The 17,809-nt window shown below is 41.4% G+C and overlaps 1 protein-coding gene across 7 annotated transcripts in view; it reads left to right on the top strand.

The window, feature by feature from the left end:
* The window catches only part of OSGEPL1 (O-sialoglycoprotein endopeptidase like 1), a 1,349,050-nt gene that overhangs the window by 992,502 nt on the left and 338,739 nt on the right, over positions 1-17,809 (top strand). For all 7 annotated transcript variants that reach the window (XM_075317748.1, XM_075317740.1, XM_075317741.1 and 4 more), the window contains one exon: positions 14,349-14,417. In XM_075317748.1, the coding sequence (XP_075173863.1) occupies positions 14,349-14,417 (69 nt within the window). The remainder of the gene's footprint in view (positions 1-14,348; positions 14,418-17,809) is intronic.

The raw sequence follows: 17,809 nt of genomic DNA, 5'->3' as shown, positions 1-17,809 counted from the left end.
GGAGCTCAATGCTATGCATTGCCCTCTAAAGACGGCCTTATTGGCTTCCCAAACAGTAGAAAAATTAGGCACTGACCGCTCATTATTCTCGAAATATTCTATCAGTCCTGCTTCCAGTTTGTCTCTGTAGGAAGTTCTTTTGAGGAGGGACTCATTGAGCCTCCAGTGGCAGACTCTTGTGCGTGAAGTTGTCTGATCTAGGGTGAGAGTCATTGGCGCGTGGTCTGACCACGTTATTGCACCAATATCCACATTGCTCGTCAATCTAAGGGCTTGAATGTTGCCAAAGGAGAAATCGATCCTGGTGTGTGTACCATGAGGGGGAGAGTAGAAGGTAAAGGTTTTTTCTGAGGGATGTTTAACTCACCACAAATCAAATAAAGCAAACCTGCGTATCAGTCTTCGAAAGGCAGCTGTCAATTTACGCTGAGACGGGCTCGACAATTGATTGTTAATGGTCAACCTGTCTAAAGAAAATAGTGTTAAAATCTCCACCCACAATCCACGCTGAGGAGGGAAGGCGTGCTAGTTTGAAGAATACCCGATTCAAAAAGAGGATCTGGGAGGTATTAGGGGCGTAAATGTTACACACAATGATCGGAACATCCTCATACGTCCCTTGTTGAATAAGGTACCTACCCTGTGGGTCTGCCAAGGAGATAGTAAGTTGAATGGGAGAGGTCCTTGACACCGGCTTTTTTCCTTTCCTGGAAGGCTAAAAAAATCGTAGGGTACAGATGTTTAGCAAAATTGCAGTTCCCATTGAGATTCAAGTGCGTTTCCTGCAAGAAAGCCACATCAGCTCGCTGGGTCCGCATCTCACCAAGACCCATACGCCTCTTAATGTTTGAGTTTAAACCCTTAACATTTAACGTTAAAATTTTAACCATATTTTAAGTTGTAGTTGTATAAAGCAAAATTAGCATTACATACGAAGGTTAACCGGTTATTGCCCAACTCAAAATTGGCCAAAAGCCCATGCTGGATGGCTCTCAATGGGGTACAGAAGATTCCCTCACCACAATCAGGGTAGACACATAAGGAATAAGAAAAGACAATGACAAAACACATAACACATAGAGCATAACATTTACATGTCACAAATGTTACCGGAGAGGAGTGAAGCCACGGGCAAAAGCCTTCACCTCCGCCACCATCCTCTCCTGCCAGGGTCAAATAAGAAAAAATTGGCATAACGTAAAACTTTACCAATATCTAAACCCTAATCTTTTTTACCAACTCTTCCGTAGGAGGAACCAGGGTAACTCTAATGCCTGCTTTACACGAGACGATCTATCGTGCGATAGATCGCTGGGGTCACGGTTTCTGTGACGCACATCCGGCATCGCTTGCGACGTCGGCCTGTGTGACACCTCCTAGCGATGCAATATCGCTCAAAAATCGTGAGTCGTGTACTCGTCGCTAGGTTTCATAAAATCATTTATGAAACATGGCGCCGGTTGTTCATCGTTCCCGTGGCAGCACACATCGCTCTGTGTGACATCACGGGAACGATGAACATCGCTTACCTGCATCCCGCGGCTCCCGCCGGCTATGTGGAAGGAAGGAGGTGGGCGGGATGTTTAACGTGTGACGTCGCTGTGAAGCCGAACATCCCTCCCACTGCAGGAAGTGGATGTTCGACGCCCTCAGCGACGTCGCACGGGAGGTAAGTACCTGTGACGGGGGGTTTACGACTTTGTGCGCCACGGTCAATCAATTGCCCGTGATGCAGAAACGACGGGGGCGGGTACGATCGATCGGGAAATCGCATAATCGGTCGTCCCGTGTAAAGCAGGCATAACCCTTAAAGGGGATTTCCTTTCAATATTGCTTATTTATGTAAAACCATTAAAATTGTAGCTGTCCACTTATGTCCTCTATATGGGCGGCAAGGCGAGCCCCCCCTCTATGCAGACATTATACAGGGGTGTATATCTCCTTCATGGCTCCCTCCTGTGGCAATCTCTTTACAGCAAGCTATTGTTCCAATGACTACCAGATGGCAGTAGAGTATGATGCAGAAAGTGAGGAGTTTTTATATATAGAAATGACAGGCTCTGAAAAACACTTCTGGGGCACTGCCCCGGGTTCTCTTCCTTCTCTCTTCCTCACTGATATCAGGGAAGAGGGAGCCGGAGTGCCCCCTCTCCCTGCACTGCCACGAGACCACGCCCAGGCTCCCAGGTCAGGACAACAGATAGCTGCACGGCAGCTCTTCTTCACCCCACTCAGGGCCTTACACTGCCACTCCTCACCGCTGCTTTCAGGGCACCTGCTCGTTCCCCTCCTCCAGGTCACTGCACCAGCTGCCTCAGAAGCTCCACTCACCGCAGCCCCGACTTCCCCTCCACTGCGTGTGCTCACCAGGAGACCGGGTCTATTCAGGGTGAGTGGTGTTGGCGTTCCTTCCCTCTCAGGGCCTCAGACTGCCGCTTCTCGCCGCTGATCTCAGGGCACACGCTCGTTCCCCTCCTCCAGAGCACTGCACCGACTTCTGCAGGAGCTCCGCTCACTGCAACCACGCTCCGGGACTTCCCCTCTGCCGCGTGTGCTCACCAGGGAACCAGGCCTCCTCGGGATGAGTGGTGTCGGCGCTCTTCCTCTCTCTCCCGGTCTGCTGACGTTCCTGATCAGAGTCTCACATCAGCAGGGATCTTTTAAGTATCACTGGGTGCTGAGTTCAGGTCCAGGAGGGTCACAATAATCGCTGAACCAGAGTTTTCCACCGGAACCGAGCCACCATGCGTCTTCCCCGCTCTGCGTCCAGGCCACGCCCCCTGTATTACCACTGTTAACATCATCATTATCCTGTTCCATTACCGCTACCTTTAGTATTAACCTTCAATAAAACATCCTGGGTTAATTTCGTCTAATGGAACTATTATGCATTATCCATTCAGGAGATTAATTGTGGATGCGCGTATCCCGGACACACGTCACTCGTGTTATGTGACCCATTCATGCTGGATGCTATATAACCATATGGGTGACAGCAAATGAAGCACGCATGTGCACATCTAGGTAATCGCGGTACACGTAACTAACAAGAAGGGGTGAAATTCGGAAGTGTTTAGTGGTTCCACTTGAGGACCAGTGTTCCAGGTTCCCGGATGTATCGTCATCTTGGCGTCAAACAAGTGGATATATAAAGCAAGGTGAGATAGTGATGACTGTGAACGGCGGTATATTGAGGACACTCAATATCACAAAATCTCATATTTATAATAAGTACAGTTGGAATTTTTAGTGCTGTAGTGCACATTTAGTGCTAGCTTTTTTGTTTTTCTTCATTGAATTGGTCGGTGGTTGACCCCCACCTTGCTATGCACCCCAATTTGGGATGTATTCCACCTGTCTAGATTTTGGCGATTGGTGACTGTTCACATTCAGTCATCAGGCCCTGTCCACAGGCTATTTACTTCATGCAGCATTTGCTTGGACCTGTCCCGCCCACAGCCATGATTCAGTCATGGGTACGGGATTGAAATAGACCAGGTGATTAGAAGATTAGCGTTTGATTGTTTCTATTGACAGACCTGTGGAAAAACACTATAATCACTGTGTGGATCCTTACTGTTTGGCCCTATTGATGTACAGTCATATGTTGGGCACCCCTATTAATGTTAACCTTTTTTCTTTATAACAATTTGGGGTTTTGCAACAGCTATTTCAGTTTCATATATCTAATAAATGATGGACTCAGTAATATTTCTGAATTGAAATGAGGTTTATTGTACTAACAGAAAATGTGCAATCTGCATTTAAACTAAATTTGACAGGTGCATAAGTATGAGCACCTCAACATAAAAGTGACATTTATATTTTGTAGATCCTCCTTTTGCAAAAATCACAGCCTCTAGTCGCTTTCTGTAGCTTTTAATGAGTTCCTGGATCCTGGATGAAGGTATTTTTGACCATTCCTGTTTACAAAACAATTCCAGTTCAGTTAAGTTTGATGGTCGCCGAGCATGGACAGCACGCTTCAAATCATCCCACAGATAGGGGTGCCCAAACTTTTTCATATGACTGTAGCTGCAGTTGACTGAATAGGATAACTGAAGTGAGCACTAATATATATATATTATGAGTGCAAGCCAAAAAATACATACTATATCAGGATAAGGCTGCACATCAAACTTAGATAATGGTATAATGCCTCAAGCATATGGAAAAATATTGGAATATACAATGAAAAATGCTACTTTCTAATTTGAACATGTGAATAATGAATTGCATACCTGCCATGAACATTAGGAAAAAGGAGATATTTAGCAATCGCATTGATCAATGTAACTGAGCCCCAAGACCTCGTCAAGGTATATCTCTATATTGGGGTCCCTAGCTCTGTGACCCTAACTATGTGTCATCTCATTCCAATTAAAAACTGCTGTGGGTGGAGAGGGGTAACCCTTTACTTTCTTATATAGGAGATGGAAAAAACATGGCCGAAAGGGGCAGAGCTGTGTTCACATTCAGAAAAAAACTACATATAACTGAATAGGATAACTGAAGTGAGCACTAATATATATATATATTATGAGTGCAAGCCAAAAAATACATACTATATCAGGATAAGGCTGCACATCAAACTTAGATAATGGTATAATGCCTCAAGCATATGGAAAAATATTGGAATATACAATGAAAAATGCTACTTGCTAATTTGAACATGTGAATAATGAATTGCATACCTGCCATGAACATTAGGACAAAGGAGATATTTAGCAATCGCATTGATCAATGTAACTGAGCCCCAAGACATCGTCAAGGTATATCTCTATATTGGGGTCCCTAGCTCTGTGACCCTAACTGTGTGTCATCTCATTGCAATTAAAAACTGCTGTTGGTGGAGAGGGGTAACCAAGGACTTTCTTATATAGGAGATGGAAAAAACATAGCCGAAAGGGGCGGAGCTGTGTTCACATTCAGAAAAAAACTACATATAACTGAATAGGATAACTGAAATGAGCACTAATATATATATATTATGAGTGCAAGCCAAAAAATACATACTATATCAGGATAAGGCTGCACATCAAACTTAGATAATGGTATAATGCCTCAAGCATATGGAAAAATATTGGAATATACAATGAAAAATGCTACTTGCTAATTTGAACATGTGAATAATGAATTGCATACCTGCCATGAACATTAGGAAAAAGGAGATATTTAGCAATCGCATTGATCAATGTAACTGAGCCCCAAGACCTCGTCAAGGTATATCTCTATATTGGGGTCCCTAGCTCTGTGACCCTAACTGTGTGTCATCTCATTGCAATTAAAAACTGCTGTGGGTGGAGAGGGGTAACCAAGGACCTTCTTATATATAGGAGATGGAAAAAACATGGCCAAAAGGGGCGGAGCTGTATTCACATTCAGAAAAAAACTACATATAACTGAATAGGATAACTGAAGTGAGCACTAATATATATATATTATGAGTGCAAGCCAAAAAATACATACTATATCAGGATAAGGCTGCACATCAAACTTAGATAATGGTATAATGCCTCAAGCATATGGAAAAATATTGGAATATACAATGAAAAATGCTACTTGCTAATTTGAACATGTGAATAATGAATTGCATACCTGCCATGAACATTAGGAAAAAGGAGATATTTAGCAATCTTACATGTTTTTTCCATCTCCTATATAAGAAAGTCCTTGGTTACCCCTCTCCACCCACTGCAGTTTTTAATTGCAATGAGATGACACACAGTTAGGGTCACAGAGCTAGGGACCCCAATCTAGAGATATACCTTGACGAGGTCTTGGGGCTCAGTTACATTGATCAATGCGATTGCTAAATATCTCCTTTTTCCTAATGTTCATGGCAGGTATGCAATTCATTATTCACATGTTCAAATTAGCAAGTAGCATTTTTCATTGTATATTCCAATATTTTTCCATATGCTTGAGGCATTATACCATTATCTAAGTTTGATGTGTAGCTGCAGTTGGACTGTATAGTATGCCACTTTGCATTGACTACTAACAGGTATGCATTATATAAGAGGAATGAACAACTGATGTATATTGTTACAGTATTGATAGTAGTCATCTTGTATAATGTGGGACAGATTTAACCCTATGAGGGGTGTGAAGTGAATGGGACGACGGTACAAAAAATCATTGTCATTTAGATCAAGGTATGTTTTTCTATAATCGTATATGATTGTTCGTGTTATCAAGTAACAACGCTCTGATGCAGATTATATATATCAGCAAAACAGATTGATATATTGGAAAAACTGTTTTGACTGAAGCGTGGGGTCCCCGGTATCTGGTGGTCAGATGTGGCTATTGCTTCTAGTGACGTTTAACCTTTATATCGAGTGGAGTCCTTGCTACACAAGGTAATTCTCTTTATTATTCTGTGATCTGTGTTCATTGATCTATACTGCACTAATGGGATTATATATGTTAATGTAACAGGTACAATAGGAAACCCTCCTGGTTGCTTTAAATCCCAGGGCCTCCAGAGTCATGCGGTTGTTGCATGGATTTGCCCCTCCTGGCATTTAATATTGGTTCGTATACCTTTATAGGTGTTAGCGGCGGGTTAATCAGCGTGATGTCCACAGCGAGCAACAGAGAATGTTCATTTATTGAGAATTAAGAACATCCAGGTTACAACATGAGAATAGGATCAGTCTGGTTTCTGAGAGAGGGAGAGAGAAATCTGCTGTGACCTTCAGCTTCCAGCTCCACACTAGAAAATAACACACTGGGAGAAGGAGGAGGAACATCCTGTCTGTGAATGAGGACCTTTTTTTTTTCTTTTACTTTGTTAACATCTGAACAATATGCATGCAGACATAAAATCACATCATATTAAACAAACAATAGTTGTTGCAATACATACAGATCAATATGCATTAGGCCAACACCCCCACTCAACAACTACTTATTCTGTTAGTCCCATAGTGGTTCTCAATCCTTGGAACCTAGGTCGTGGCAATGGCTTGGTCAAAATGTCAGCTATCATTTTATCAGTCTCACAATAAACAAACTGAATTATGCCACGATCTATCAAATCACGTAGATGATGATATCTGACGTCGATGTGCTTAGTTCTAGCACTGATCATTTCACTGCATGCAAGTTTAATGCATCCTTGGTTGTCCTCATATATCACCGTTGGCTGAGTTAACGGTTTACCAAGATCATCCATCAGTTGTCTTAGCCAAATGATCTCCTGACTTGCATAGGCTGCGGAAACATACTCAGCTTCTGTAGATGACAAACCTAGAGATACTTGTTTTCTACTAGACCAGGAGATTGAACTTTCTCCAAGTTTAAATACGTATCCGCTTGTGGATTTACGATCATGCGAATCACCAGCCCAATCTGCGTCCGCATAGCCGGTGAGTTTTAGATTTCCTGCTGCAGATAATATTAAATTTACACCTTGTGTCTCTTTTAAATATCGGAGAACTCTTTTAACGGCATTCCAGTCCTTTTGGCGCGGTTTCTCCACATATCTGTACAATATTCCAACTGCTGTTGTAATATCTGGTCGAGTCATAGTCGATATGTATAGAAGTGCCCCCACTGCCTGTCGATATTTCCCATTGTTAGGCAACAGGTCATCTTCTTCCAGTTTCAGGTAGGATGATTCCATTGGCGTTGATACACCTTTGGCTTCTGTCATTCCAAACTGATTCAAAATTGAATTAATTTTTGCACTTTGATTTAGAAGAAAACTTCCATCTTTCTCTCTCTGGATATGGATTCCTAGATAATATGTCACATTTCCAAGGTCTTTTGTTTCAAAATGATGGTTCAAAATTTCAGTAATTTTCCCAATTTCGGCTTCTTCTTGATGAACTACAATTACATCGTCCACTTATAAGAGAATATACATCCACTTTCCATTAGTATATCTCGTATATAAGCATGGATCCGCTTGACCTCTTTTAAATCCTTCTTCTAACAAGACTTTGTTCATTTTGGTGTTCCATGCTCTTGCCGATTGCTTAAGACCATAAAGAGATATTTGTAGTTTGCAAACAAGATTCTGTTCACCTTCCTTTATATAACCTTCAGGTTAAGTCATGTATAAGTCCTCCTCAATGTCACCATTTAAAAATGCAGTTTTGATATCCAAATGTCTGACAAACATCTTTTGTACAGCAGCTACGGCCATCAAGGCTCTAAATGTTGTCTGCTTGGAGACTGGGGAAAAAGTAGCATCATAGTCTTCGCCATACTTTTGAGAATATCCTTTTGCGACCAACCTCGCTTTAAATCTGTGGACTTTACCTTCAGAGTCATATTTGGTTTTAAATACCCACTTGCACTTGATTGCCTTTTTACCCTGTGGTAACTCAGTGAGTTTCCAAGTTTGAAGTTGATGGAGCGAGTTCATTTCTTCATTAACGGCATTGATCCACTTTGTGCTTTCATGGGCAGGTAGTTTTTGCATTTCATCCCATGACTCTGGCCCTGACTCAGGTAGTGTCTTGACAATGTAGGATAGACGTTTAGCTGGTATTCCTTTGTTTGATCTTGATGATCGTCTGATTTCAGGTTCACTTAGGCTTTTTGTTGTTCCTTCAGTGGTTGAAAAATCTAGCCAGACTTCTATATTCTCCCTTTCGTTGTCTTGTAATTGTGACTGAGATTGTTGTTGTTGCTTCATCTGGACTATTGGCATAATGTCATAAAACTTGGGTGACACGAAGTGTTCATCAATCACTACATCTTTGCTTATTGTGACCTTGTTTGTCTCTGGTTGTAGAATTCTATAACCTTTCTGGGTTTCACTGTAGCCTACCAGGATGCCTACCTTAGCGTGAGATTCCCACTTAGTTCGATTTTCTTTGGGAATGTGTGCAAATGCTTTACTTCCGAAAATCTTTATGTGTTGTAGTATTGGCTTTGTACTATTCCATTGCTCAAATGGAGTTATCTCTGTCGCTTTACCTGGTAGTCTGTTCTGAAGATAGCAAGCTGTCATAATAGCTTCACCCCAATATACTATAGGCAGATTTGCATCAAATAACATACTCCTTCCGCTTTCACAGAGTGTTCGGTTCCTTCTTTCTGCTACACCATTTTGCTCAGGGTTGTATGGTACAGTAGTCTGAAATATGATTCCATTTTTCTTTAAAATGCTCTGTGTCTCATTACTTGTATATTCAGTTCCATTATCTGCACGTAGAATTTTTGGCATTCTCCCAAACTGGTTATATACTTCCGCTAGATATATTTCAAGTTTCTCTGGAACTTCATTTTTGCTGTGAAGTAGATAGACAACTGTGTATCTTGAATTGTCATCAATAAATGTAAGAAAATATCTCTTCTTTCCAGGGGTCTGAGTACGCATTGGACCACAGATATCCGTGTGTATTAAATCTAGTGGTTGTTCTGTTCTTGTAGTACTTTTCTTAGGAAAGGCCTTTCTGGACATTTTCCCTTTGATACAGCTGGTACACCTCATTGTCTGGTTACATGGATCAATTGTAATATCATCAGCTAATTGTTCTTGAAATAACTTTCTTATTGCTTCTGGGTCTCTATGCGCAAGCCGCCTGTGCCATACATGAATACAGTTCTTGTGCAGTTCTTGCTTAGCTGTGTATACACACTCTTTACATTTCAACTGATACAGTTCATCTCTGATTTTTCCTTTTGCTAGTGTGTGACCCTCCTTTGAGATGATGCAGCTATCATCCTTAAATGTAACTTCATGTCCTTGTTTTGTGAGCATTTTCACAGATAATAGATTACTTTCAAGACTAGGCACATATAGCACATCTTTTACATGGATCCTTCTGCTTTGTGTTGCAGAGATGTTACAATCAATATAACCATCTCCTATACCTTCTGAGTTCATACACTGACCATTCGCCATTATCACTTTCTCTGACTTGCTTTGGTTAAGCTTAGTAAAGAAGTCTCTGTCATTGGTCATGTGACTGGTTGCACCAGAATCTATACGCCACGCATGCTTTGATTTAAATGCATTGACTGATGTGAATGCAGCCTCAGTATTTACAGAACCATTATTTTCAGACACAGCGCTCTTAACTCTTTGTTGACTGTTTTGCTTCTTCAGCTGATTCATTTTAGCTTTCCAGACTCTGCGTTCAGCTTTTAAATGACCTGGCTTCTTGCATACAAAACATTCACGTATTTCTTTAGGGTGGTTTCTGCTGGTGGGCACACCCTGTGTTTGTAAAGCAGTTTCCTTGTTGCATATCTTGCTGCTCACACTTTCTGCCTTTCTCTTATATTCATCTACAAGCTTTCCTCTGACGTACTCCAATGTAAGCTCATCATCTGGGCGTGCATCTAGTGCAGTTACAAGCGTGTCATAGCTTTCTGGGAGACCACTAAATAATAGTGCTGCTACATGGAAGTCCTTCATATCTTCCCCAATGCCCCGCAGGCGCTCTACGGTCTCTACAGTGTTTCTAATGTAGTCCTGCATGTCCTGCTCATTGTGCAGCTTAGACTGATACAGCTTTCTCATTAGATAGAGTTTATTACTTAGATTTATCCTCTCATGTACTTTCTGCAGCTGCTCCCACATTTCCTTTGCAGATTCACACTTACACACATGCACAATCTGATCATCCTCTATGCTGAGTGATATGGTGCTCTGTGCTTTCTGATCCATCTCTAGCCATTCCTGTGGTACTGGGTCAGGCTTAGGCTGCTTTCACACCTCCGGTTTCTGCAATGCGGCACAATCCGGTACTTTGCAGGAAAATCGCAACCGTTTTTTTTTGCTGCCGGTTGTGATTTTCCTGCATAGACTTTAATTAGTGCCGCATTGTGCCGCATGGCCTTGCGTTCCATCCGGTTTTTGCCGCATGCGGCAGATTTAGCCGATGCGGCGGCCGGATGGAACGTTGCCTGGCACGTTTTTTCGTGCGTCAAAAAAAAACGCATCACGCCGCATTCGGCTGATGCGGCACATTTTTCAATGCATGCCTATGACGGCCGGATGCGGCGCGATGCGGCAAATACCGCATCCGGCCGCCGCATTTGGTTTTTGCCACTGCGCATGCTCAGTGGCATGCCGCAAGCGGCAAAAACCGGGCGGGCCGCATGGGAAAAACTTATGCAAAGGATGCGGTGTGTTCACCGCATCCGTTGCATAGCTTGCACAGCCGGATTGAGCTGCAGAGCTCAAGCCGGATATGTGAAAGCAGCCTTAGGCTCCTGAGTATATTTCCACGTACCTTCTCTTATCAGCAGCATCTTCACCTTGAATTTCCAGGATTGGTAGTTCTGGTTATTCAGGCTTGGCACTGTAACTTTGCTGAGTTGCTGCTGGTAGCAATCTTTACTTCTTCTCAGTTCGCTGTTGTCTTTCTATCTCTGTGCTCTGGAGGTCTGGGACTGTTGTGACTCTTGGCCCATAACCTGTTAGCAGCGGGTTAATCAGCGTGATGTCCATAGCGAGCAACAGAGAATGTTCATTTATTGAGAATTAAGAACATCCAGCTTACAACATGAGAATAGGATCAGTCTGGTTTCTGGGAGAGGGAGAGAGAAATCTGCTGTGACCTTCAGCTTCCAGCTCCACACAAGAAAAGCACACACTGGGAGAAGAAGGAGGAACATCCTGTCTGTGAATGAGGACCTTTTTTTTTACTTTGTTACATCTGAACAATATGCATGCAGACATTAAATCACATCATATTAAACAAACAATAGTTGTTGCAATACATACAGATCAATATGCATTAGGCCAACAATAGGTTGCAATACATACTTACCTTCTCTAGACTGTGCACTTACTATCCTTGGGCTCTGTTGGTGAAACACAATTTTCCAACTATTGCAAAAGAGCACTGGTGTCTAGAATAAGGGAGGGAGCTAATAGGGAATAGTCGTCGCTGAACGGGGGCATTACTACTGCTAGGACGCCGACCTCTGTATGTCAAGAAGGGAAAGGATAGGGATAGTAGCTATCACATTCCCCCTCTTTTTCCTTCCTTCAAATGGAAAATTTTGACTTTATATTATGTGGTGTAAGTAATTTATGTTGTGGCATATATGTTTAATAAAGTAAATCATTTTAATAAGGTAGTTTGAAAATAGGTTTTGGCGCCATTTAGTAATGTGCCCCATCCTTGTGCCCTCTAGTAATGTGCCCCATCCTTGTGCCATCTAGTAATGTGACCATCCTTGTCCCCAGTAGTAATGTGCTCATCCTTATTCTCATTTTGTAGTAATGTGTTCATCCTTGTCCCCTGTAGCAATGTTCCCCATCCTTGTGCCCAGTAGTATTGTGAAAATATAATAGATATTCATAAGAGAATGCTGGATTGTGGTGTCTACCTCTGTTCTGGAGGCATTTTTCTATTGTGCTCTGTTCTAAATGAAGCTCCCCTGATGAGTCTGTAAACGAAACGCGTAGGGAGACTCCCGAGCACGCCACTTGTGGGTCAGCATCTAAGGGGTATGGTGTAGCTATACATATTAGCTCCCCCTTGGAGATCCAGCATCCTCTTATGAATATCTACACTGGACCAGGACTTCATACCAGTGAGATTGTTCCATTTCTACCTTATAAGAGGTGGGGTTTATTACATTAACCCATATTCATACAGAGGCATCCATTTTGTCATAGTTAGTGGATTTCACTATCCACACCGACATTAGTTTTCTGACCCTTTTTTTAGGGTTTTACATGTTTTATATGTTTTGTTTGTCTCACATCCCCTGTTTTTAATCATTATATTAAAGGTTATATTTTAACATTACCTACCTACCAACCTTCTCAAACATTGGGTAATTGCTTTTGCTATATTCCAGTAGTATTGTGCCCATCCTTATAGTATTGTGCCCATCCTTATAGTATTGTGCCCATCCTTGTAGGTAGTATTGTGCCCATCCTTATAGTATTGTGCCCATTTTTGTAGTATTGTGCCCATCCTTGTAGCATTGTGCCCATCCTTGTAGTATTGTGCCCATCCTTGTAGTATTGTGCCCATCTTTGTAGTAATGTATCCATCCTTGTAGTATTGTCACTATCCTGTAGTAATGTGCCCATCCTTGTAGTATTGTGCTCATCTTTGTGGTATTGTGCTCATCTTTGTGGTATTTTGCCCATCCTTGTAGTATTGTGTTCATCCTTGTAGTAATGTGCCCATCCTTGTAGTATTGTGCCCATCCTTGTATTGTGCCTATCCTGTAGTATTGTGCCCATCCTTGTAGCATTGTACCCATCCTTTAGCATTGTGCCCATCCTTGTAGCATTGTGCTCATCACGTCAGATTATCTGCTACACTTCCAAGCTTCAAACGGAACTTGAAAACTCATCTGTGCAAAAATGGCTATAATCTCCAATGACCCCATTGTGTCACCACCGCCAGAGCTGCCGCCTCACCACCATGCCAGAAGTGACTCCCTACCAACACCCCATCTACTGTCTCCTCCTCAAAATCCTATAGAATGTAAGGCCGCAAGGGCAGGGTCCTCTTCCCTCCGTACCAGTCTGGTTATTGTAATTTGTATATGTATTTTGTATGCAACCCCTTCTCATGTACAGCACCATGGAATCAATGGCGCTCTATCAATAAATATTAATAATAAATTCTGCCCATCCTTGTAGTATTGTGCTCATCCTTGTAGTAATGTGCCCATCCTTGTAGTAATGTGCCCATCCTTGTAGTAATGTGCCCATCCTTGTAGTAATGTGCCCATCCTTGTAGTAATGTGCCCATCCTTGTAGTAATGTGCCCATCCTTGTAGCAATGTGCCCATCCTTGTAGCATTGTGCCCATCCTTGTAGCATTGTGCCCATCCTTGTAGCATTGTGCCCATTTTTGTAGTAATGTGCCCATCCTTGTAGTAATGTGCTCATCCTTTTAGTAATGTCCCCAGTGCTCATGCTAGTTCCCTATTATGTCGTTCTTCACATACATAAAAAAAAAGTTTCTGGTATTTTCCTACATAAAGTCAAGGCATAATTGAAAGCATACACCTTTTATATTAGTTTTGAATATGTATTTCTTTTTGCATCACACAATCTAAAGTACTGACCTATAAAAGAATTTTGGTATGACTACATGTTAAGACCTTGGCTTATCATTAGATTACTACATCCACTGTATAGATCATACAAAATAAATAATACATACAAATGATATACTGCACATGCATTAAATCTACATATCTATGTTATGCAAATTCACTCAATACACTACTAGCTCTCCACATACTGATTCCCAACCAGCCAATAGAAGAAGCATTCTGTCCTGAAAACGATTTCTACTGATTGCTCTACTCTCCCAAACTTTCCCTTATCCATTTTGCTATATATGTATTTGTATATGTATATATATAAATATATATGTATTTTTTTTTTTTTGCAGTGTCCATGTTTCTATTTGTTTTCCAAATATACACTTCCATGTGTAAAGGAATTTCTGGATGAGAAAAAGGTGAGACAAGTTTTACAACTGACAAAGTTTGTTCCAGGACTAATGTTCTGTAAGTAATAAATACTGTATAATGTTCATAATCTGGTAAATATTTTCCACACAGAATGGCAAGCAGAAAACTAAGGAAAAGATCACCTATGCTCAGATTTCAGGGGAAAGTATCATCCGAAAATGACTTTATATTTAAATTGGATTTACGTTTTAAACATTTTGTAAGAATTGTAAATATATACAGTACATACAGCGGGTGAAATAAGTTTTGAACATGTTATCAATTTGCTAAGTAAATATACAATTCTGGCAAAAATTAAGAGACCACTGCAAAATGTTCAGTTTTCCTGATTTTTCTCTTCATAGGTATATTTTTCAGTAAGATGTAAATTGTTCTTTTATTCTATAAACTACTGACGTCTCTGAATTTCCAAGCAATACATTTTGTATTTATTTTCTGAAAATGAGAAATGGGCAAAATAGCAAAAAAAATGCATTGCTTTCAGACCTCAAATAATGAAAAGAAAACAAGTTCATAATAATTTAGAAACAACCATACTAATGTTTTAACAGTTCAGAAATCAATATTTTGTGGAATAACCATGGTTTTTAATCTCAGCTTTCATGCATCTTGGCATGCTTTCCACTGCTTTTGGGTGACCTTATGCCACTCCTGGCCAGTAGAATGAGGTGTACTCTGGTTGGAATTCAACTGACCCTGGAATCGACATGTAGAGAAGCTGCTTTTTATAAAACTGTGCAGTGGTATCTTAATGTTTGCCAGAGCTGTGGTTCTAAAAGTGCTGTTGATGAATTTCTCTCCATATGTCGGTAACAACCGATCCAATCCACACAGGTAAAGAAATCAAGCTTAAGATGTACAGAAATTAAGTTATGTGTAATAATAAGAAATGACTAAAGGAAAAAAATATTGAACTCTCTGACTGAAATGTAATTAATACTTTGAACAGAAGCCTTTGTTGGTGATGACCCCTTCTAAACTCCTCCTGTATGGAGAAACTAGTTGCTTGCATTGCTCAGGTGTGATTTTGCTCATTCTTCCACACAAACACTCTTTAAATCCTGAAGGGTCAAGGGGCTACTTTTATGAACTCTGAGTTTCAGTTCCTTCCAGCAGCTTTAATTTCTTTTTCTGAAACCAGTTTAGAGTTTCCTTGGCTGCATATTTGGGATCATTGTCTTGCGGATATGTCCACCCTCGTTTCATCTTCATCATCTTGGTAGATGTCAGTAGATTTTTAGCAAAAGCGTCTTGCTACATATGTCCACGCATCCTTCAATTAGGCCTAAAACACACTTCCGCAAAAAAAACGTCCGTGTAACACGGTCCGTTTTTCGGGTCCGTGTTCCGTTTTTTTTGGGCATTTCTCCGGTACGTATGGCATCCGTGTGATGGCGTATGCGAGCCGTGTGAGCGTGTGGAATGTCCGTATTGACATAAAATACGTACGTGTGCTGTCCGTGTGCTATCCGTTTATAAAGGCCCGCATTCATACCCAATTAACGTTGTTAATCATTCATCATGAGATCCTGGTGTTTTTGTTTGCCATCAATTGACCTGATAGATTGGTAACAAGTGTTTCATATTTCGTGATTAAAAACGGACACGGACGATACTCCGTGTGCGGTCCGTGCAGGCACGGACCCATAGACTAAAGCGGGTCCGCGCCTGCGTGCTGCCGGTAAAAAACGGACATGTCGTCCGTGTAGAAAAGCGCACACACGTACTTACGACACGGACACACGTTCCGTGTGATTTTACGTGCGTGTGCCATCTACCATTGATTAACATGGGTCTCCATGTGTACGTGTCTCCGGTACGTGCAAATACGTACCGCACACGTACAAAAAAAAACGGATGTGTGTTGCGGGTCTTATATGAAGTTTGCAACTGTTGTATGCTGAAAAACAGCCCCACACATTGATGTTCCTACATCCAAAGTGGTGGTTTGGGGGTGATATGCAGTGGCTTGTGGCCTCCATATATGGTATGTATTATGGCATCCAAAGAGTCTCTTTGGACCAGACTATATTCTCCCAGTATTTCACAGGCTTGTTTAAATGTTGTTGAGCAAAATTTAAACACACTTGTACATGTTTTTTATTCAGCAATGGAGTCTTGCGTGATGAATGTGCATACAGGCCATGGAGGTTGAGAGTATTAATTCTTATTTTCTTTGAAACAATTGTACTCGATGATTCCAGGTCTTTTTGTAGCTCTCCACAGGTGGTTCTTGGTTGTTGGACAATTGTTCTGATAATTCTTTTCACTCCTCTATTTGAAATCTTATGGGGCGCACCTGGTCGTGGCCAGTTTATGGTGAAATTGTGTATCATCCACTTCTGCAATATGGCCCAAAGAGTGCACACTGTACCTTCAGAATTTAAGGCCCATTTACACACAATAATATCGCTAACGAAATATCGTCGGGGTCACAGTGTTGGTGAGGCACATCCGGCCTCGTTAGCGATGTCGTTGTGTGTGACACCTTTTTGCAATCAGTAATGATCGCAAAAAGGTGTCAAATCATTCGTCGTGTACACGTCGTTCATGTTTAAAAAATTGTTCCTTGTCTGGAATGCAGGTTGTGTGTCATTCCTGCGGCAGCACACATCGCTATCAGTGACACCGCAGTAACGAGGAACAACATCGTACCTGCGGATGCCGGCAATGAGGAAGAAAGGAGGTGGGCGGGATGTTCCGAAAGCTCATCTCCACCCCACGCTAGCGATGTCGCAGCATGCACAGCCCGCTTAAAAAAAATTCTTCTGTAACCAATGCCACCACAAATGTTTTGAGACAGCTCACTGGTTTTACCCATCATGAAATGTTTCTTGTGTGGCTCCTTAGTAATGAGACACCTTTCTCTTAGCCATCAGATGAACCAACTGATATTATTTTTCAGTAAATGGTAGGATTGCTCTCTAATTACGGATACATTTTACCTGGTGTCATGACTTTTCATTGCTTTTTCCACCTCTTTCTTTATGTGTTCAGTTCTCTTTCACATTTCTCATGATTAAATATCATAACTGTATGGACATATATGGCTTGATTTCTTTGTGTGTGTAGATTGGATGGCTTATTACCGACATCTGGTGAGAAACTCATGTAAGTAGCATCTTTATAAATATGATTACTTACAACATAGGTGATGTATCCAATACTTATTTTACCCGCTGTATATGAACTATAAAAAGCTCAAAATTGTTAACTTACCCTGGTCCAAAACATTGTCTCCGCCAGCTGCCACAAGTATTCTGTACATGTTGCGTCTCAATGGCAACCCCCCCGCCTCAACGTCGGAATTTTTTTGATAAGGCAAACTTTATATCATAGACAGGTAAAAGGGAAAATAATACTAAATAAGAAATAGATA

This window comes from Anomaloglossus baeobatrachus, chromosome 7 (assembly GCF_048569485.1).
Source record: "Anomaloglossus baeobatrachus isolate aAnoBae1 chromosome 7, aAnoBae1.hap1, whole genome shotgun sequence".
Classification (NCBI taxonomy): Eukaryota; Metazoa; Chordata; class Amphibia; order Anura; family Aromobatidae; genus Anomaloglossus; species Anomaloglossus baeobatrachus.
Note: the sequence above shows the minus strand (reverse complement) of the source record. Positions and strands in the feature narration are given on the sequence as shown.